At 43.9% G+C, this 23,438-nt stretch overlaps 1 protein-coding gene across 1 annotated transcript in view; it reads right to left on the reverse strand.

Moving 5' to 3' along the window:
* The window catches only part of ccdc135 (coiled-coil domain containing 135), a 122,723-nt gene that overhangs the window by 10,663 nt on the left and 88,622 nt on the right, over window positions 1–23,438 (reverse strand). Inside the window, exons 15-17 of the mRNA XM_078563386.1 lie at window positions 21,639–21,749; window positions 10,367–10,561; window positions 1,988–2,127 (exon numbers count right to left, since the gene is read on the reverse strand). Of these exons, the coding sequence (XP_078419512.1) occupies window positions 1,988–2,127; window positions 10,367–10,561; window positions 21,639–21,749 (446 nt within the window). The remainder of the gene's footprint in view (window positions 1–1,987; window positions 2,128–10,366; window positions 10,562–21,638; window positions 21,750–23,438) is intronic.

Raw genomic sequence — 23,438 nt, forward strand, 5'->3', positions numbered from 1 at the left:
TTGGAGTTGAACTGAGGGTACTCGGTAGAGGAGGGAATTGTCACAGTCGGCAGAGGGGAGTGGGATGTGGCAGGTTCAAGGTCATTTGCGGGTAAGTGAAAGTTTTGTGGTGGTTGCGGGGGTGGTCACAGAAGCAATCTGCACAGGTGGCTCGGATAACAGGAGGGGTCAGGGTCAGGGTGGGCATGGGGATGGTAACTGGTATAGGCTCTGAGAGGAGAGGAGTGGAGGTGGATGGTAAAATGGTCCAGGGTATCAGGGGAAGGTTCAAGCGTGACAGAGGGGAGAAGAATGGTGATGTTGGGTGGGTCAAGGGTGATGGGGTGAAGTTGGTGGGTGACAGGGGGAGAATAGAAGGTAGTGGAGCGAGTCTCAAAACTAATATGCACCATTTTCCAGTAACAACAATGCAATGCAGTCAATTTCAAACTGCAGTACCTCAAAGTGGGGGGAGGGTCTTTTTGGGTGGGTGGAGATCAAAGTCAGCAGAATTGGCCAACTAAAGGGACACCCTAATAACCATGATCAGTTGTGTTCTCCTCTCTATGGTGAAGCCCACATGGCAGCAAGTTTGTTCTTGACTCGTAGGTTTCATAACACTGAGGTCCCAGCAAGGTGTGGAACTGCCTTTCATTCTGTGCCATTTACCACCTGCTGCTGTCAGAGGCAAGGATGAAGGGAGGGAGGGAGGTGGATGCCTCCAAGTGGACTGGCTGGTGGATGACAGCCAACTCTCAACTCCAAACCTTCATCTTCTTGGGTGAATAGTCATGCCTGACAAGGGCTCATGTAGTTACTCTTTCTATGATGCCAAGGCAATGGTCTTTCTATAGAATCTCAAGGGTAGTGAAGGCAAACTGAATAGTATCAGATAGAGACTTCTTGCACATAGCTGTCATCACCCTGATCAAACAGCAATGTCTCCATGTGCAGTCATGTATGAATTGGAGGAACACCCATCTCTGGTCCCCCAGGTTGTCCTTCACACTGGAAAGGGTGGGGCAGGGTTGACATGGCTCAACAGTGGCCAGGCACAGGGCTTAGCACTGGCTTGGTGGCTCTGAGATGGAGGCAAACATGCAAAGAATAAGCTCACTAGATTTATTATTTCAATCCGTTCACAGATCCACTGAGGTGTAGATGACGCAGGCTCCAGGCAATCCTGCTTTGCTACTGGCTCACATTCAGATGAGGAGAAGGAGGGCTCATCTCAGGTTGGCACAGGGCCAGGAGGAGCAACAGCCTGAGCAGCAAGAGGCAGTGAGGCCTCAAGAAGGTCAGGATGCTGACAAACAGGGTCCACGCAACGGCGAGCAGTGGCTCGACCACAGGTATATCACAGGCGGTGCAGCTATCTACAGATGAACGAAAGGCAATGCTGGAGATGCCTTTGGATGTCATGGGATTTGGTTGCACACATCTGCTAGCTTCTCCACAATGACCTGCAGCCACAATGACTTGAAGGGACTCCCATGTCACTGGTATTGAAGGCCACTAACGCCTTAAACTTCTTTGCCAATGGCTCCTTTCAGGGCTCCAGTGGGGGCCTGTGCTGCAGCTCCCAGTCAGCGAGACACAAGTGCATATGGGAGGAGACAGATGCCCTGTTCAGGACAGTGCACCAATTTGTACAATTCTGCCTGGATCCTGAAAGCCAAGCTGCAAGAGTGTTGGGATTTACAGCAAATCAGGTTTCCCGCAAGTGCAGGGCACTTTTGACTGCACACATGCTGCCTTGGAGCTCCCTGAAAACAGCCAGTCACATTCATCAATAGAAAATAATTCCTCTCTTTGAACATGTAGCTCATTTCTGATGACAGAAGGCAAATCCTGCTATGTTTGTGCTCAGTTCCCAGGGAGCTCTCATGGCACCTACATTCTGACTCACTCCCGGGTGTCACAGGTTTTTGAAGGACCTCAGCGATTGCAGAGCTGGTTCCTTGGACACAAGCGATACCCCCAGAAGACCTGGCCTATGAATCCTTACTTGTTGAGGCGTATTTCAAGGATGTGGATGCGGAACATAGCCTCAGAACAGTAAGCCAAGTAGGCCTGTTCATCTTCCTTGGTCATGGATATCTGGTTCTGCTGGTACCATTGCTGCTTATTCTGCAGCTCCTGTGCCTCCTAGAAAGAAAGAGCGTGAAACAGTTAAGCAGCCATTTTGAGCATAGCATTTAAAGGAAAGAGAAATCTAATTGGTCTGCAAATTGTTCTTTGTCCATTGAAACTAAAATGTAGGCATAAAAATATTTACTGAACTTTAAAGAAAAGTCAAATGGACCATCTCCATGGAGGCCTGCCATGTCTTCTTGCCTCTATATCACTGCAGTGATGTGACTGAAGTGGAGGCAATAGGTGCTGCCTATCCAGACAGACCTAAGAGAGCTTGTGATGTGTTAACATGCTCTGAAGTAATTTGCTGTCAATAGATTACCTTTTAAGTGCAGGCTAACAGACCCACGATTTAACATCTCAACTGCTGCAATGAAGTGTCAATTTAGATTATTTACTCAAATTTGCAGCAGAACTTGAACCTACATATAGCTCCTCTTCCACTAGCTGATACTCACTGGTTTCCAGCCACCCTTCCTCTACTTCAAAATTAACATTATCATCTTCCCTTTTTCAAATAAAAAAATCTCCTCCAACTGCTGCTCCAACTACAACCTCCTTTCCTCTCTAAGCTCCTCCTACATATCACCTCTCAATTTTAAGCCCAGCTCTCCTGAAACACTATTTGTCTCTCTGCCCTTGATACAGTGCTGAAACTTGCCAAAGTCATGAATGACATTCATTATGACTATAACCATGGTGCAATATCCCTCCTTATCTTTCTAAATTTTTGCATAGCATTCAACATTGTTTATTATACCATCCTTCTCCAATGTCTCTTTTTACTAATCCAGTGCTATGGGACTGCCCTGACAGATTTCTTTTTCTACCTTTGCTAACACAGCTGGTACTTCTCCAGCAATGGTGTCATTTTCACTCCTCCATAGAGTAATCTCTGGGGTCCTTCATGGATATATTCTTTCTCCCTCTCATTCCTTATTTACGTGCAGCCCATCAATGACACCTCAGAGTGGGAGTGCAGGAGCAGCACGAGGTGGTAGGAGGAAAATGGGAGAGAAAAAAAATAAAAGACCTGCATTTATATAGCACCTTTCACAAACTCTGCATATCCCAAAACACTTCGTAGCCAATTAGTCACCATTTTAATGTGGGAAACACAGAAGCAATTTGCACACAAGATTCCACAAACAGCAATCTGATAATTGTAGTACAAAGGGTTAATGCTCTGTGTGAAAATCAACAGTCTACATCATCTACATACTGACATTCTAACAACACAGTATGCTGAGAGATAGTTCTATGTAGAGCCTCGTGCTATGCCTTGCACTGTATATAGTTAGCATAATGGTCAATAAAAGGTCAAGTTTACCAACAGCCTTGCCTCCAGCAGTATCTGTAAATCCTGACTAAGGACAACCACATCTAAGACTCACAACGATGATGACAGAATGATAATCTACTTTAGTGATGTTGGTTGAGGGGTAAATATGAGCCAGGACATAAGAAATACGAACAGGAGGAGGCCATATAGCCCCTCAAGCCTATCCCACCATTCAATAAGAGCTTTGCTGATTTCTACCTCAACTCCACTTTCCCACCCTACTGCGTGTCCCTTGATGCCCAAAAATCTATTGATCCCAGTCTTGAATATATGTAACTAAACATTCTGACTCAGAGGCAAGAATGCCACTCACTGAAACTTGGCTAACACCTGGAGGTTTTAGAAAAGCATTTCTACACTGATGATCTAGAGACATCTGTATCGTATGAAACAGATAGCAGAGGTAGCAGGGACAGAGAGACCTGGGGGTGCATGTGCATAGGTCCTTGAAGGTGACAGGGAGTATTGAGGGAGTAGTTAGCAAAGCATATGGGATCTTTTGGCTTCATAAATAGAGGTATTGAGCACAAAAGGAGGGTGATTATGCTGAACCTTAGTAAAGCTCTCGTTAGAACACAACTAAAGTATTGTGTTCTGTTTTGGTCACCATATTTTATGAAGGATTTGAGGGTCCTTAGGAGGGTGCAGAGGAGATTTACCAGAATGGTTCCAGGGATGAGGGATTTTAGTTACAAGGTTAGGTTGGAGAATCTGGGCTTGTTGTCCTTGGAGCAAAGGAGATTGAGGGGAAATTGGTTAGAGGTGGACAAAATTATGACAGATTTAGGTAAGGTAGACAGAAAAGATGTATCCATTAGCTTATCATATAAGGACTTGGGGACACAGGTCTAAGGTTTTGGGCAAAAGATGTAGGGAGGGTGTGAGAATTTTTTTTTACACAGTGAGTGGTAATGGCCTGGAACTTGCTGCCTATGAAGGTGGTGGAAGTGGAGATGATCAATGATTTCAAAAGGAGATTGTATGGGTGCTTGGAGAAAATAAACTTGCAGGGCTACAGGGATAGAGCAAGGGAATGGGACTGACTGGATTGCTCTACAGAGAGCCGTAATGGACTTGATGGGAAAATGGCCTCCTTCTGTGCCATAATGACTCCATGTCTCTCTGACCAAGAGTTGGGTGATAGGCTTAATTTTAGAAGCTCCAAGGTAGATGACCTGTGGATAACACACAAATGCAAGGAGGTCACAGAGTAACTCCTTGGAGATGTAGCCTTTACTGTAACATGCATTATGTGAAGAAAGTTAAATTAAAGAAATAAAAGCAAGAAATCCTGATATTGCACTGAAAAAGATGCCCTTGTATAGTATACAGATACAAGCAGGAACACGAGAGGGGAAAAGCCCAAAGTTGGATTCTGGAAGGATTTCCAGGTTCTGATTTAGTGATGATAATGCCAGTAAAATTCAACAAAGCCCATAAATTTCAAGCTGGTGGCTGCAAATCACATGTGCATTTTAGTTTCAAGGGTTTATTAGTTATTATGGAGCTCTCCCAACAGCCCAGTTGTGAAGTCCACTGTCTGGTGGGACCAGAAAGATTCCAGTATTAAACCCTCACTCCTGCAAAGTTAACTGATCTCAGTCAGGGTGGCAGTGGACTGGCCTCTGTCCCCCTGTGCTGGGGCAAGGAATAGAGTTTGAGAAGTAAACCTCGATTTGCACTTGTCATTTCTCATTACTTGTGAGTATCGGATGCGGATAGGATCCTCAGAAAGCGCATTCCAAATCCTAACCACTTGCTGTGTAAAAAACCTTTCCCTCATGTTGCTATTGGTCCATTTGCCAATCACCTTAAATCAGTGTCCTCTGGTTCTCAACCCATCCACCAAAGAGAAGTTTCTTTCTAACTACTCTGTATAGATCACTCATGATTTTGAACATTTTTAATCAAATCTCCTCTCGAGTTTCTCTTTTCAAAGGAGAACAACCTCAGCTTCTCCAATCTATCCACATAACTAGAGTGCCTCACCCCTGGAATTGTTCTCATAAATCTTTACTGCACGCCCTCTAAAGCATTCCTATAATTCCTAAAGTGCAACACCGAGAATTGGACTCCAGTTGAGGCCGGATCAGTGGATTTAAAAGGTTCGTCATAATTTCCTTGCTCTTGTACTCTATGCCCCTATTTATGGAGCCTTTCGTATGCCTTTTTATAATCACTTTTTCAATCTGACCAGCCACTTTCAATGATGTGTGCACAAATACTCCCAGGTCTCTGCTGCTGCACCCACTTTAGAATTGGAGCTTTTATTTTATATTGCCTCTCTTTGTTCCTCTTACCAAAATATATACTTTATACTTCTATGCATTAATTCCATTTGCCACATGCCCACCCATTTCATCAACTTATACATGTCCTCTTGAAGTCTATCATTATTCAAGTTTGGTGTCCTGTACACCCTATTTGAAACATGAATACATATCAAGGAAGGCAGAAGTCCTAGTCCCGACTCCTGAGGAACCCCACTGTATACCTTTCTCCAGTTCAAAAAACAACCATTCACTACTACTCTGCTTCCTGCCACTCACCTAACTTCTTATTCATTCTCCAACTGTCCCTTCTGTTCAATGGGCTTCAATTTTGTTGGCAAGTCTATTACGTAGCACTTTATCAAATGCTAGTGCACGTACACCACATAACAGAATCACCCTAATCAAACCTTTCTGTCACCTCATCAAAAAACTCAATCAAGTTAGTTAAACACAATTTTCCTTTAACAATTCCATACTGGCTTTCCTTAATTAATCCACACTTGTCCAAGAGACTTTTAATTTTGTCTGGGATTGTTGTTTCTAAAAATTCTCTTACCACCAAGGTTAAACTTACTAGCCTTACTAGTTGCTAGGCTTATCCTTACACCCATTTTTGAACAAGGCTTACATTTACATTTACAATTTGCCAATCCTCTGGCATGATCCCACTGACCCCACTACCCCCCCGCCCCCGTATCTAAAGAGGATTGGAAAATTACAGACAGTGCCTCTGCAATTTCCACCCCTACTTCCCTCAGCATCCCTTCTGATCCTGGTGACTTATCAACTTTAAGTATAGCCAACCTTTCTAATACCTCCTCATTATCAGTTTTTAGCCTATCTCAATCAACTACCTTCATATCCACTGTAATGTTGGCAGCAACTTCTTCCTTGGTAAAGACTGATGCAAAGTATTTATTTAGAACTTGAGCCATGTCTTCTGCCTCCATGCGTAAATCTTCTTTTTGGTCCCTAATCAACGCCACTTACTACCCATTACTATTTATGTGCCTATAGAAGATTTTAGAATTTCCATTTAGGTTAGCTGCTAATCTCTTCTCATAATCTCTCTTCGCCTCTTTTTTTATTATTTTCTTCTCCTCTGAACCTTATTCAGCCTGGTTCTCTCTTGTATTATCAACCTGACATCTGAAATAAACATCTTTTTCTGCTTCATCTTACTTTATCTCTTTTGTCATCCAGGGAGCTCTGACTTTGTTTGCCCTACCTTTCCCTCTTGTGGGAAGGGACCTATCTACTCTTTAAAGGCAGCTTATTGTTCTATTTAGCCTGCTAATCTTTGATTCCAATTTTCTGGGACAGATCCATTCTCACCCCAACAAAATTGGCACTCCTCCAATTATGCATTCCTACTCTAGCTTGCTGCTTGCCCTTTGCCATGACTCACCTAAACCTACAGATACAATAATCACTGTTCCCTAAATGGTCCCTTACTGACACTTGATCCATTTGGTCCACTTCATTCCCCAGACCAGATCAAACAATGTCTTCTTCCTCATTGTGCTGGACACATACTGATCAAGAAAATTCTCCTGAATACACTTCAGAAACTCTTCCCCTTGCTGTCCTATACTGTATTACTATCCCAGCCTATATTAGGATAATTAAAGACCCTCATTATAACTACACTATAGGTTTTGCATCTCTCTGTAATTTCCCTGCAAATATTCTCCTCTATATCTTTCCCACTTGTCCATGGCCTATAGGATGCACCCAGTAGTGTAATCGTATCAGCATTGTTTCTTAACTCCAACTGAATAGATTCTTTCCTTGATCCTCTGGCACTGTAATATTTGAATCAATATTGCTGTGTTCAAGGAGATGGGTCATGCTCAGGGAGGTGGGGCATGCTCACAGAGATGGGGCGTGCCCATGGAGATGAGGCGTGCCCACAGAGGTGGGGCATGTTTATGGAAATGAGTCATGTTAAGAGAAATGGGAAGAGTCCATGGAGATTAGCATTGTTTATGGGGATGATAATGTTCATGGAAATGGGCAAAAGTTAGCACTCTCAGGATGGGAGCAGAGAAAATATTACCATTTCATTGTGACACAATATGCTAGTGCTCGCGTGTACTATGCCACGTGGTGATAGAACATAGATTTGCACCCGTAACCCATAACTTCGTATACAACATCTGATATTTGTATAACATATTCAACGTAATAAAACATGACAAGGCACTTCACAAGAGCGTTGTAAAACAAAATGTGACACTGAGCCACATAAGGAGATATTAGGTCAGATGACTAGATCTAAAGGAGTGTCTTAAAGGAAGAAAGCGAGGTAGAGATGCAGACTGGGGATTCCAGAGCTTAGGGCCTAGGCAACTGAAGGTAGATGTGATTAAAATCAGGGATTCTCAAGAGACCAGAATTAGAAGCGCACAGATTTCTGAGGTAAGAACAGAAAAAGATGGAAATACTCTGCAGCTCACGCAGCATCTGTGGAGAGAAATAGAGTTAAAATTGCAGGTTGTGATGACCATTTGAGTATTTCCAGCGTTTTCTGGTTTCAGTTCAGATTTCCAGCATCTACAGAATTTTGCTTTTGTACAGATTTCTGAGAGCTGGGGACTGGAGTAGATCACAGAGATAGGAAGGAGTGAGGTCATGGAGGGATTTGAAAAACATAGATAAGAACTTAAAAATTGAGGCGTTGGTTAACCAGTCTAGGTCAGCGATAACAGGGATAATAGCTGAATGGGACGTTATGCGAGTAAGGACACAGATAGTGGAGTTTTGGATGACCTCAAGTTTACAGAGGGTGAAATGAGGGAGACCAGTGAGGATTGCATTTGAATAGTCAAATCTATACAACAAAGGCATGAATGAATTTCAGCAGCAGAAGAGCTGGGGCAGGGCCGAAGTCGGGTAGTGTTACAGAATTGGAAATAGGCAGTCTTAGTGATGATGTGTAAATGTGATCAGAAGCTCATCTCGGAGATAAATATGACATCTAAAGTTATGAACAGTTTGGATATCAGATGATAAGCAATTGGATAACTTAGCAACAGTGGAGGAGTTGAGAGAAGTGGTGGTCCCTGGTCCCTGGTCTTGGCCAGCTTGGAGTGAATGCCTGCCCTTTTTAGCTGCAAAATAATGCATAGTTTGGAAGAAAGATCAAATTAAATGGAAAAATAAATGAAGAAATCCTGACACTGCTGATCTCATGCAATAGTGAGCTTCACAACAAAAATAAAAATGCCTGGATAAACTCAGCAGGTCTGACAGCATCTGCGGAAGGAACACAGTTAACATTTCGAGTCTTGACTCTTCAACAGAACTAAGGAAAAATAGAAAAGAGGTGAAATATAAGCTGGTTTAAGGGGGTGTGGGACAAGTAGAGCTGGATAAAGGGCCAGTGACAGGTGGAGATAGCCAAAAGATGTCATAGACAAAAGGACAAAGAGGTGTTGACGGCGGTGACATTATCTAAGGAATGTGCTAATAGGTGACATTAAGGGTAGAAAGCAGGACGAGCAAGGTACAGATAGCCCTAGTGGGGGTGGGGTGGGGGGAAGGGATCGAAATAGGCTAAAAGGTAGAGATAAAACAATGGATGGAAATACGTTTAAAAATAATGGAAATAGGTGGGAAAAGAAAAATCTATATAAATTATTGGAAAAAAGGGGGATCGGAAAGGGGGTGAGGATGGAGGAGAGAGTTCATGATCTAAAATTGTTGAACTCAATATTCAGTCTGGAAGGCTGTAAAGTGCCTAGTCGGAAGATGAGATGCTGTTCCTCCAGTTTGCGTTGAGCTTCACTGGAACATTGCAGCAGGCCAAGGACGGACATGTGGGCATGAGAGCAGGGTGGGGTGTTGAAATGGCCGGCGACAGGGAGGTTTGGGTAATGCTTGTAGACAGACCGAAGGTGTTCCGCAAAGCGGTCACCCAGTCTGCGTTTGGTCTCTCCAATGTAGAGGAAACCGCATTGGGAGCAACGAATGCAGTAGACTAAATTGAGGGAAGTGCAAGAGAAATGCTGCTTCACTTGAAAGGAGTGTTTGGGTCATTGGACGGTGAGGAGAGGGGAAGTAAAGGGGCAGGTGTTGCACCTTCTGCGGTTGCATGGGAAGGTGCCGTGGGAGGGGGTTGAGGTGTAGGAGGTGATAGAGGAGTGGACCGGGGTGTCCCGGAGGGTACGATCCCTGCCGAATGAGTCAGTTTCAAGTCCTTTGTTAATGCAACTCCCCTGGGACATTTTACTACCTAAAAGTGCAAATATAAATGCAAGTTGTGATAGTTACAACAGGCTCTGAGGCTATTTGCAGAGTTCTTTCATTTCATTTACTGCCAGCTTCATATGACTCTGTCCATCTACTTATCACCATACATTATCACTTAAATTCAGTGGTGTTCCTTCTCACCTCCTGATCACCAGCAAAAGAAAGTAAGGGAATGCCATTTGGAGTCAAAGTTGTTGCAGCTTCCACAGGGCAAGTGAAAGCCCTTGGACTCACATGATTGAAATCAGTGCTCAATGTGTGAGGATATGCAGCTGTAGACCTGCATCCCAATCTTGGTGGAACACTGGTCGTCAAACAAACATTAGATGGGATTATGGTGGACGAGAGTGAATAATGCTGTGTGTGGAAGGATGTCCAATACCTTCTCAAACCGATTTTGGATGAGATTGGCTTTATCAATCAGCTTCTGCTTCATGTCTGTCAGGCAGTCGTTCCTGAGCGTCAAGGCTACTTTCTTTGTAATTCTTCTGGGTTGTCCAAGCCGGGCAAGGAAGGGTGCAAGGTAATCAAGCTCCTCCTCAGCACGCCGCATTCGTTGTTCCTCCTCTAATCGCATCTGAGGAATAAAACGTTTGAATTGTGTAAATGGTTAACATAATTTGAAAACAGTTGGGAATAATTTCCAGCTTCACTGCCTGGGCAGCTCATGGTGCCCAAACCTGTCATTGTAGAAATCGCCCCATTTCTACTGGCATTGAAATCAAAAGAATGGGTTCTTTAGAGGTTGATTATTGCCAAAGTTGACAATTACCCACTGTATCTCATACTGTGGTTACTACCAATCAATATTATGTCCCTGGAGCCAACTTTTCATCAACTGTAATTGAGTGAAGGTAAATTAAGCACAATAAGAATCAAAAACAGTACAAGGAAGAGCAGGGCAAATCAGGAAGTGGCAAGTAAGAAATGGCAAGCATAGGTTTTAAAAGCCTGAAAACTGCTGGGTGGAAAAATGAAGGGAGGAAAAGAGTTTCCAGTAAAGGATGAAGTTAATGTATGAGATTGTATGACTAGACATAATTCGCCACAGCAGGAAGGATGTAAGAAGGAGGGAGAGCATGTGGTTTAGCATATTTGGAGCTTAATAGGACAAAAAAGGGAAGTTGAGAAGGGCAATGACTGCAAGTAGAGAGATAGAAACAACTGTTGTGGAGAGGTGGATTGAAGACTAAAGTTGCTAGAAGGATTGGCTACCAATGTGAAACATAAAACACACTTGATATTCCACCCTTGTTTTGATTAATAGACCAGTAAATAGATCGTAAATAGATCAGTACCATCAGAAGATTTATTGATGTCTGTCCAGAGGCTTGCATTTCTAATGATCTTTGGGTATTACCTGATCAGGAGCTTTGAGGACAGATAATCCTGTCAGCGAGTGGATGGGTAACCAACTGATAATCTGCCTGATAATCCCATCATCAGATGCTCAACTGCCACCAAAGCGCTAAGGGCATTTCACAGCCAGTGTGTCTTCCCAGTAAGTCATGTAGGTAGAAGAAAGTCATCACCCTCTTTAGTACTAAACCTTGGATGCTAGATTCAGTCCCCAGTCTCCACTGAGATCGCTGAACTCAGCAGCAGCACTGATATGAGTGGCACTAAGATAAAAGCAAAAAACTGCGGATGCTGGAAATCCAAATCAAAAACAAAAATACCTGGAAAAACTCAGCAGGTCTGACAGCATCTGTGGAGAGGAATACAGTTAACGTTTCGAGTCCGTATGAGCTGTTGAAGAGTCATACGGACTCGAAATGTTAACTGTGTTCCTCTCCGCAGATGCTGTCAAACCTGCTGAGTTTTTCCAGGTATTTTTGTTTTTGATATGAGTGGCACAATTGGTTTCGCAGCTCTGAGCCCGGGGAATAATCTAAATTGTGATCCTGTGACTCCTGCTGAAACATGGGTATGAAACACTGTTCATGAAATTTGAAGAGTGGACAGCGACAGGATTGGCTCAGCTGTGGAGCCCCCCCATATTGTGTGTTGACATGCAATTCAACATCTAGCACTGAGCCATTAGGAGTGGATAGTCGGTTGAGGCAGCGACTGCTGCTGGTGCCTCTGGAACCATACACCACTCCACTCACATGAGAATAGGAGATCAAGTTAGGGAGCAAATCCTACATAATATACAACCCATCTTTATAATAAACAGATGACTGGGGAAAATTAAAAATTAAATATTTAGTAACTGTCTTTAATGGAATTGCAAATGGATGGATCATTTAGAAAATCTGTTTTATATGTAAAGCACCAGAGTGCACTGACAACATGTGATCTACAGCATCACTGAGTGTTTTAAATGTAACACAAAATGAATCAAATAAAGCAATTTTAATGTTTAGTGCCCAACAAGCAAAGACTATAGCAATCAGACTACAGGTCCAAATCAACACTTAGCAATTCAGCTTTTCCATAAACAGTCCCAAAGGAATTGTTAGCAGTTTATGAAGTCATAGATAAAACCTGGATTCAGGATGTTGGGATCAATTGTAAATAGACTCCCAGTAGAACCTCATCACCCTAGAATCACCACACTTAAGGTCATTATTAAAGAGAACACTCTCCACAGAACCACCTTCCACAACAATTATGGTAGGATGCTCAATCTGTAACCATAGGAACACACTCCCCAAGGAACAATTTAATATTGCATAATCCCATTGCTTCTCCCTGTACCTAGCACTGTAGAAAAGCTTATAGAATGTTCTGTAATTCTCAGCATTCTATCATGCAGCAATTCTCCGATTGTCACCACAACAAGGGAGTACTGGTCTCCAATCTGGATATCCCATGCTTAACTGTCGACACAACAATGGGATTATGCAACCTTAATCAGGGCATCAAGAGCCTAGCACATTGGTGCAAAAGTTAAAGTTAAATCATTTACAACAATCTTAAGCCAGAAGTGCTGAGTGAATGATCCATCTTGGCCTTCTCGAGAGGCCCTCAGCATCATAGATGCCAGTCTTCAGCCAATTTGATTCACACCGTGTGATATCAAGAAATCACTGATGGCACTGGATACTGCAAAGGCTATGGGCCCTGACAATATTCTGGCAATAGTACTGAAGATTTGTGCTCCAGAACTTGCCACTCCCCTAGCCAAGCTGTTCCAGTACAGCTACAGCACTGGGATCTACCCAGCAATGTGAAAAATTGCCCAGGTATGTCCTGTACACTAAAACGAGGACAAATCCAACCCAGCCAATTACTGCCCCATCAGTCTACTCTCGATCATCAGTTAAGTGATGGAAGGGGTCATCAACAGTGTTATCAAGCGGTACTTGCTTTGCAATAACCTGCTCACTGATGCTCAGTTTGGGTTCCGCCAGGGCCATTCAGTTCCTGACATCATTACAGCCTTGGTTCAAATATGAACAAGACAGCTCAACACCAGAGGTGAGGTGAGAGTGACTGCCCTTGACATCAAGGCAGCATTTGACTGAGTGTGGCATCAAGGAGCCTGAGCAAAACTGGAGTTAATGGAAATCAGGGGAAAACTCTCCATTGGTTGGAGTCATACTTAGCACAAAGGAAGATGGTTGTGGTTGTTGGAGGTCGATCATCTCAGTTCAGGACATCACTGCAGGAGTTCCTCAGGGTAGTGTTCTAGGCCCAAACATCTTCAGCTGCTTCATCAATGACCTTCCTTCCATCATAAGGTTAAAAGTGCAGGTGTTCACTGATGATTGCACAATGTTCCGCACCATTCATGACTCCACATGTATTGCAGCTGTCCAGGTCCAAATACAGCAAGACCTGGAACTATCCAGGCTTGGGCTGACAAGTGGCAAGTAACATTCGTGCCACACAAGTGCCAGGGAATGACCATCTCCAACAAGAGAGAATCTAAAAATCACCCCTTGACATTCAATGGCATTACCATTGCTGAATCCCTTACTATCAACATCCTGGGGGTTACCGTTGACCAGAAACTGAACTGGACTTGCCATATAAATACTGTGGCTATAAGAGCGCGTCAGAGGCTAGGAATCCTGTGGTGAGTAACTCACCTTCTGACTCCCGAAAGCCTCTTCACCATCTACAAGGCACAAGTCAGGAGTGTGATGGAATACTCCCTACCTGCCTGGATGAGTGCAGCTCCAACAACACTCAAGAAGCTTTACACCATCCAGGGCAAAGCAGCCTGCTTGATTGGCACCCCATCCACAAACATTCACTCTGTCCACCACCGATGCACAGTGGTAGCAGTGTGTATCATCTACAAGATGCACTGCAAGAACTTACCAAGCCTCCTTAGACTGCACCTTCCAAACCCATGACCGCTACCAGCTAGAACGACAAGAGCAACAGACACATGGGAACACCACCATCTGCAAGTTCCCCTTCAAGCCACACATCATCCTGACTTGGAAATATACTGCCGTTCCTTCACTTTCTTGGGGTCAAAATCCTGGGATTCTCTCCCTAACAGCACTGTGGGTGTATCAACACCACATGGACTGCAGTGGTTCAAGAAGGCAGCTCACCACCACCTTCTCAAGGGATAGGCAATAAATGCTGGCCTGGCCAGATCACGTGAGTGAATCAAAAAAAATAATTTTTTCAAATGTACCTGGCACAATTAGATTGCTATTAACTAATCAAGGCATCCCCAGTATCACAGAATCACACAGTGCAGAAGAGGCCCTTCGGCCCATCGAGTCTGCACTGACATGTCAGAAACACCTGACCTACCTACCTAATCCCATTTACCAGCACTTGGCCCATAGCCTTGAATGTTATGACGTGCCAAGTGCTCATCCAGGCACTTTTTAAAGGGTGTGAGGCAACCTGCCTCCACCACCCTCCCAGGCTGTGCATTCCAGACCGTCACCACCTTCTGGGTAAAAAAGTTTCTCCTCGCATCCCCCCTAAACTTCCTGCCCCTCACCTTGAACTTGTGTCCCCTCGTGACTGATCCTTCAACTAAGGGGAACAGCTGCTCCCTATCCACCCTGTCCATGCCCCTCATTATCTTGTACAACTCGATCAGGTCGCCCCTCAGTCTTCTCTGCTCCAACAAAAACAACCCAAGTCTATCCAACCTCTCTTCATAACTTAAATGTTTCATCCCAGGCAACATCCTGGTGAATCTCCTCTGCACCCCTCCAGTGCAATCACATCCTTCCTATAATGTGGTGACCAGAGCTGCATACAGTACTCCAGCTGTGGCCTCACCAAGGTTCTATATAACTCCAACATGACCTCCCTACTTTTGTAATCTATGCCTTGATTGATAAAGGCAAGTGTCCCATATGCCTTTTTCACCACCCCACTAACATGCCCCTCCACCTTCAGAGATGTATGGACACACACGCCAAGGTCCTTTGTTCCTCAGGACTTCCTAGTGTCGTGCCGTTCATTGAATACTTCCTTGTCATATTATTCCTTCCAAAGTGTATCACCACACACTTTTCAGGGTTAAATTCCATCTGCCATTTATCTGCCCATTTGACCATCCCGTCTATACCTTCCTAAAGCCCAAGACACTCAACCTCACTGTTAACCACCTGGCCAATCATTCTGTCATCCGCAAACTTACTAATCCCACCCCCACATAGTCATCTATGTCATTTATATAAATGACAAATAATAGGGGACCCAGCACAGATCCCTGTGGTACGCCACTGGACACTGGCTTCCAGTCACTAAAGCATCCTTCTGTCATCATCCTCTGTCTTCTACAACTAAAGCAATTTTGAATCCACCTTATCAAATTACCCTGTATCCCATGTGCATTTGCCTTTTTTATAAGTCTCCCATGTGGGACCTTGTCAAAGGCTTTGCTGAAATCCATATAAACTACATCAACTGCACTACCCTCATCTACACATCTGGTCACCTCCTCCAAAAATTCAATCAAATTTGTTAGGCATGACCTCCCTCTGACAAAGCCATGCTGACTATCCCTGATCAAACCTTGCCTCTCCAAGTGGAGATAGATTCTCTTCTTCAGAATTTTCTTCAATAGTTTCCCTACCACTGACGTGAGACTCACTGGCCTGTAGTTCCCTGGCTTATCTCTACAACCCTTCTAAAATAGCAGAACCACATTAGCTGTTTTCCAGTCCTCTGGCACCTCCCCTGTGGCCAGAGAGTAATTAAAAATTTGGGTCAGAGCCCCTGCGATCTCCTCCCTTGCCTCCCTCAGCAGTCTGGGAAACAAGTCATCCAGACTTGGAGATTTGTCCACTTTTAAGCCTGCCAACGCCTCCAATACCTTGTCACTCCCTATATCAATTTGCTCAAGAACCTCGCAGTCTCTCTCCCCGAGTTCGATACCTTCATCCTCATTCTCTTGGGTGAAGACAGATGTGAAGTATTCATTCAACACTCTACTGATGTCCTCTGGCTCCACCCTTAGATTGCCCTCTTGGTCCTTTATGGGCCCTACTCTTTCCCTGGTTATCCTCTTCCCGTTGATACACTTATAGAATATCTTGGGATTTTCCCTACTTTTATCAGCCAGAGCTTTCTCATATCCACTCTTGGCTCTCCTAATTGCTTTCTTAAGCTCCACCCTGCACTTTCTGTACTCCATTAATGCCTCTGCTGATTTGCTTCCCTTGTACCTGCTAAAAGCCTCTCTTTTCCTTCTCATCGTATCCTCAATATCTTGAGTCATCCATGGTTCTCTGGGCTTGTTACTCCTTCCTATCACCCTAGAGGGAACATGTTGAGCCTGTACCCTCCCCATTTCCTTTTTGAATGTGAGCGTGTGTGAGAGGGAAGTGTGCGTGTGTGTGAGAGGGAAGACTGCGAGTGTGAGAGGGGAGAGCAGAAATGTGAGTGTGAGAGCGGAGAGCATGAGGGTGAGTGGGAGGGCAAGAGTCTAAGACTGAGAGAGGAGAACACAAGTGTGTCTGTGAGAGGGGAGAGTGTGTGTGTGTCTGGCCCACTTCCAGTCTTAGGGTTTCATTCACTCTCACTCCCACACACCAACGTGCACTCTCACCCACTCTCACAGTGGGTGAGGGTAAGTGAGTGAGCACCCTAAGACTGCGAGTGAGCCGGATACACACACTCTCACTCGAATGGTCATCTTTATTTATTACTCATTTTTAAAAAAATCAATTTATTGCTTTGACATTGTTTTTTTGCTCAGCAAGTTGTTTCTTTTTATATGCCAGCATTTTTAAAATTCATGTTTAATGCTGTGCCAAACCTCATCTTCCCAAAATTTGTTCATCGGCCCCTTGAGTGACAAAAAAATTGAAATGTGGCTGCTCACGCAGAAAGATTGGACAAGCCTGTCATATATGCTAATGAGACATCCCATGCTCACCAACCATTGAATTGTCACTCTAATCTACACTTAACAGTTACCAGAGCAATGAGGCTAATCTAATTGCAGCCTAATCTGGATTTATAATATTTCCTTTAGAATATATTACTCGTTCTAATAATCTTCAAGACCCTGTATAGCTAAAGTCAGGGGAAAATGTAATACAGAAAATGTCCTTATTTGACACAGGACAGAAACTCTCCTATCTGTCACACAGAGGCACCTGTTGCCATTACTCACTCCTGCTTGCCTTGTTTGTAAATATTGAGTGCCGCCCACCACTCACTAACGTTTATCCTTTATAAGACACATTTTTGGACATATATACTTTTTTTAAGCTGTTGACTGAAGACATAAAGTTATTGACTGCACAGAAATACTCATATCTGGAGATTATATAAGGCCTGAGCAGTGTTCCAAAGCAGTACTTGCAAGTATGCCATTTCTCCGAGATTTCAGCAATTGGGGGAAACCTGACAGCAGACAAAAGTCAACCGCTTAGTCCTTTCCTTTCTAACATCGAGGTTTGAATCCCTTTGCCAGCTGAAAACATTGGATGTGGAATGAGTTTGGGGTCTTGAGCAAGTGAGAGGCGGGTAGGGGGCAGTTTTAACAGTTCCATGGATGCTGGCCCACAGCACAAACCAGTTGCTAATTTGCCACTAATTGTCATCACATTGTATCTCACTCAAAAAGGCCACAAGGATGGCTAACATCTTCTTCAGTTCTCTGCCCGAAGACAGGTCCGACCCACAGTGCCAAGGCCTCTACCACGGATAGGGTAAGGAGGCAGGTCTCAGAACCACCACAGCCAGAACAAAGATCAAACTCCATGCTGGTGGCACCAATCTGATCCATGCCAGCCAACTGAGCCAACCAACTTTGCCCTCCCCCCACAACCCCCGCCCCAAGGAGTCCGAGTTGCTGTACCGAAGCAATGAATAGTGATGGTCCAGGCTCCAATTTTCTTTTCATCACATGGCTGACCAGAAATCTCTCCCACCCTTATCACCTGCCATTGGCGTATGTTGGAGGTACTTACAGGTTGATACTCAAACTATTTGGCCGCATTATGAATGTACCTTCCTTGGCCATCAAGTCCTGAAGAGGGACTTGAACACGGAGCTTCTGGCTCAGAGGCAGGGACACTACCCACTGCATCACAAGACCATGGCTAATGTAGAAAATGGAAATTGCATAGAATTTACAGCATTGAAACAGGTCCTTTGGCCAACAATGTTTAAGTTCCACAAGAACCTCCTCTCACCTTACTTAATTTCACCCCATCAGTATATCCTATTTTTTTCCTTTAAAGAAAAGAAAGTTGCCAACACCAGTAGCCAGCCTTTGACCTATGACAGGCCAAATACAAGTGGCACAGAGGACTGCCACAGAATGCAAGAATTGTGACTGCTGCAAGGATAACGTGCATTGACCTGCATGATGCAGTGCTTGTGGCCTCACACCAGTTGCACATTGAGGGAGTGGAATCAGAGGAATCAGTTCATGAAAATGGCTAAGTTCACATGAGGTACACGCAAGACAGAATGCGTGCAGAGAATGTAACCCTGCATCATTGGGAAGCCTACAGTCTGCAAAATCTTGGGCTCGCTTTGCTTGCTTGTCGCTGGCAAGAGAAAATGAGATGAAAGTATTTTTCTGTGCATACAGAACCTCAATAACCTCCAGTATACAGCTGTGCTCTGTGAACTGAGACATTGCTAATATTTCCAGCAGCAGCCTGAAAGGAATCTGTTAAGAGCCATAGTCTGTGACAACCACAGTCAATGCTTTGAGATTGCAGTTTGTGGCTGCAGCAGTTGATAGATTTCACTCAGGGCCTCTTTTGTTTAACTGAAATAGCTCATGGATTGGCCCTCGTTACTGACGTTGAGGTAGGGGCATTGCTTCCTTCAACAAATATGGCCTCCTGTTGTGAGCTCTTCTCTCCCTCCATCTCCTCCCTCTTCTAGCAGCGGCACTGTATGGCCTTGCTTCTTTCTCCCAGTCATTGCCAGAGGAGACCCTACCAGGCCACCCAAGACTGGGAGAAACTAATTTCAGCAGAAGTTTTTAAATGTCCAAAAACCTACTTCATCAGCAGGCCACGCCCTGTAGAGCATTCAAACAGGCAAGTATGGGAAGGCTCCAAAAACATGTACAATTGCACCAGTGGTGACCTATAAGGAGTTCATGATCCCTTTAAATAGTACTGGTTGGGGTTCCATCCTTCCATTTAACATATGGGAGAATTTTCTCCCCATTGGGCAGGCCGGCTGGGAGAGGGCGGGCACGGAGCCGATTGCTGCCTGCAATCGGCTGCGCGCTGTCATTTTACATGGGCGGGCAAATTAAGGCCCTCCCAACATGACGCACACCCGGAAGCGCTCAGCACTATCTGTGTGGACGGGGGGGGAGGAAGGAGAGTCGGGACCTGCGCATGCATGCAAAAGAGCGCAGAAATCTCCCTGAGGCACTCAAGATTAAGTTCAGTCATAAAGATGGGAAAAAATTTTTTTTAAATATTCAGACATGTCCCCTCATGTGACATTGTCACATGAGCTGGGACATTTTATGAATTATCATAAAACATTTTATTTAATTAATAAACCCTTCATGAAACCTCATCCCACCCGTGGATGAGGTTCCATGAAAAATGCCTAGGCTACCTGGGCTCTTCGCCTGCCTGTCAACCTTAACGTTGGACGGGAAGCCCTGACAAGTACTTTAATTAGTTCATCAATGGCCTTAATAGGCCTTTGACAGTTCAGTGGGTGTGCAGCCGACTCTGGTGCGCGCCCGCCAAACTGAAGATCAGAATAAAGTGCAGTGACGTCAGGACGCACGCTCGATGTCACCATGCGTCATTTTACGTATTGTGCCGCACGCCGAACAGAAGATTCTGCTCATAGTGTTCAGCTGTGGAAAGTTAAGATTGACTGGGTTGGCAAGAGTGTTGAGTTCAAAAATTGATCAGTGGCTTCAAATCAGCGTTGCTCTACACGTTGTTAGTGTTAGGCTCAATACGCAACAAACTCCTTTACCAAGATGGCATCCTGCGGACTTTTTGGACCCAATTTTCAATCCTTAAGTGGTTATGTAGCCCTTAAAAAATAGATGCTACATGGCCCAATTTAGCTGCCAAATACTTTTAAAAGGCCTTTTATCACATCAGGGGAAACACAGAGAAGGAAATTACTATATTATAAATAAGGAAATATGTTCCTTTTACTTGCGATTGCAAGAGATAAGATATCAAAGGCTTGTACACAATTCTATAGTTCAGGAGGAGCAAAGATAGGAAGCAAAGACAGCATGAAAGAAGACATAAAGTACCCCCTGCCCCACCACCGCTCAACCACCACCCCTTGCCACCATCCACACCACATCCACCCCCCAGCCACCCCAACAACCGCAAGATTGACCAATAAACTGTTCAACAATCTAAAGGTTATAAAACACCCAAAAAAACCCAGCAAGAATTAGGCAATCAAAGAAAATCGTATGATGACAGCTACAAAGAAAATCTCTCATAGGACCTTTAACTATCTTCAAACAGTGTAACGGGAACAGGCTTTAAACAGTCCTTACAATTCCCGTGAACTTCTTTACATGTGTTTTAAATGTTGGGACTGCATGTACTGGTCTGTAGGTAATCTTAGGGTCAATGTTCTGAAACAATAATTAATGAAGTTAAGCATCTCTAGCTTTTCAAATCTATCATTGAAAAAAGAGAAGGAAGGAATTATCTTGGATGTTCCCTTTGGTACTCGGTCACCTGAACTGAATGTAGTATCCACGGTGAGGCCTGACCAGGATGGCAAGTCTCAAACTGTACTGATTTGCTGACATAGCTCAATATTCCATCTGCTTTGTTAATTTCTGCTTAGCAATGACCGGCTGTGGTCAATGCTGAGTCTTGAATCACTTCCAGGTTTATTTTGGCCTTGCCCCTAGATGGCATATTCAACATCTACTTGTTTTGACCATATAAGTAGGCATCCTATTTGAATCTCTTGCTCTTATAACACTGTTGCATTTGTCTTCTTCCACAATGATCTAGTTCTCTTTGACCCTCTGATTGGCTTTGTTAATTTTACTTTAGATACTGGCACTAAAAGGGAAGAATAATCTCACTCCCCAGTGCTACCATCCCTCAGTTCAACAAGCACAGAAATTCACTGAACAAATCCTGTATTTGTGCTATAAATATGATCCTTTCGCACTCTCGAGTCCAATAGCAACACCGTTACTCATCTAACATCTGGATTCCAGATATTGGGAGGTGCTTGGATTTCCTGAGCATAAGCAGATTTGAGATTCTTTGTTCCACACTCACCTGCTCCTTTCTGTGTTCTTTAGCTTTATAATTTCTTTCTGTATCGTACACGGAGATCACCAGCTCATTCGCCTTGCGTTCAGCTGCCCTGTCCTTGAGAAATTCGCGTACCTTAAACATAGTAATGATCACCTCTTAATTGATTTTTAAAAACTTTATATCCTGTCCTGTATATACTTTAGGGTAGAGCCTCTGATTGGTGAAGTTCATATCCAACACTTAATATGTTCTGTACAATCCTGTGCCACTGTCTTTACAAAGGCACTGACTCAGGCGTGAACTTTGTATAGTTTCTTTGTGTCTGAATGACCCCAGTATGCAGATTTCACTTTCACTTGTCAGCTGTGGTTCAGTTGTGTTTTTAAGCCATTTCTTTTTAGAGATTTGAGCACATAACTGACACTCCAATACTGCACTGTTGGCTTTCAGATGAGACATTGAAACTGAGGCTGCTGAGTTGGATGTAAATGATCCCATGACACAAATTCAAAGAACAACTGAGTTCTCCCCAGTGTCCCGGCCAATACTTGTACCTCAACTAACAGACCCAGACCCACAGTAAGGTGGCTGATTCGTAACTATCTCCTGACATGGCCTAGCAAGGCACTCAGTTCAAGGGCAATTAGGGATGGGCAAAAATGCTGACCTTGCCCACGACACCTGCATCCCATGAAAAAATAAATAAAATAAAAACTATAGCACTAAAACAGATCACATGTTCTTTATCACATTGCTGTATGTGGAACCTGGCTGCGTGCAAATTGGTTGCCATGTTTCCAATATTACAACAGTGATTACACTTCAAAAAGTACTTTGGGAATCTCTGGCTAATTTTGATGAAAAGAAACTCTGTGAATTTCCTCTCTAACATTCACAGGTAATCAAGCAAGCTCCAGGAAATCATGGTGACTGATGCCATCACACCAACGGCGGGTTTCACATTGGTGCCAGAAGCGCAGTCAGTCTGAAAAGAGGTCAGAATAATGTATAATATCTTTCAAGATATTTTCCAGCTCTCCTGCAGAAATTTCAACAATAATAAACCAATTTTCATTTATATAGTGCCTTTAACACAGTAAACCATCCCAAGGCACTTTTCAGGACAACTATCAAACAAGATTTGATACCAGAATTTAGGGCCTTGGCAGTTGAAGGCACAGCCACCAATGTTGGAACAATGGAAATTGGAGAAGCACAGAGGTCTCGGAGGGTTGTAGGGCTGAGGGAGGTTAGTGAGATGTGGGGGTGAGGCAATGGAAGGATTTGTTCCAGAAAAAAGAGAATTTTAAATTTGAAGCAGTTTCAGACGGCCAATGTAGGTCAGCAGGGGTAAAGGGTGAACTGAATTTGATGTGAGCTAGGATATGGGCAGCAGAGTTTTGAATGAGCTGAAGCTTACGAAGGAAGGAAGGCCGGATAGGAGAGCATGTGAATAGTCAAGTCTGGAGATAGCAAAGGCATGGATCAAAGTTTCCTCGGCCAATGGCTGAGGAAGGGGCAGAGATGGGTAATTTTATGGCGGTGCAAGTAGGTGGTCTTGGTTGTGGACAGGACATGTGATCAGGAGCTTAGCTCAAACAGAATAAGAAAGAAATAGTTGTGTTTATATGGTGTCTTTCATGACCTCAGGATTTTAAGATGGTTTACAGCCAACAAAGTACATTTGAAGTGTAGTCACTATCACAATGTAGGATACTTAGGCTGCAAACAATCTGATTCTACATCAGGCACCAGTTACAGAGAGGAAAGGCGTCTGTGGTCAAGGAATAGAATTTGTGGCAGGGACTTAAGACAATGGTT

Source organism: Cetorhinus maximus, chromosome 18 (assembly GCF_964194155.1).
Source record: "Cetorhinus maximus chromosome 18, sCetMax3.hap1.1, whole genome shotgun sequence".
NCBI lineage: Eukaryota > Metazoa > Chordata > Chondrichthyes > Lamniformes > Cetorhinidae > Cetorhinus > Cetorhinus maximus.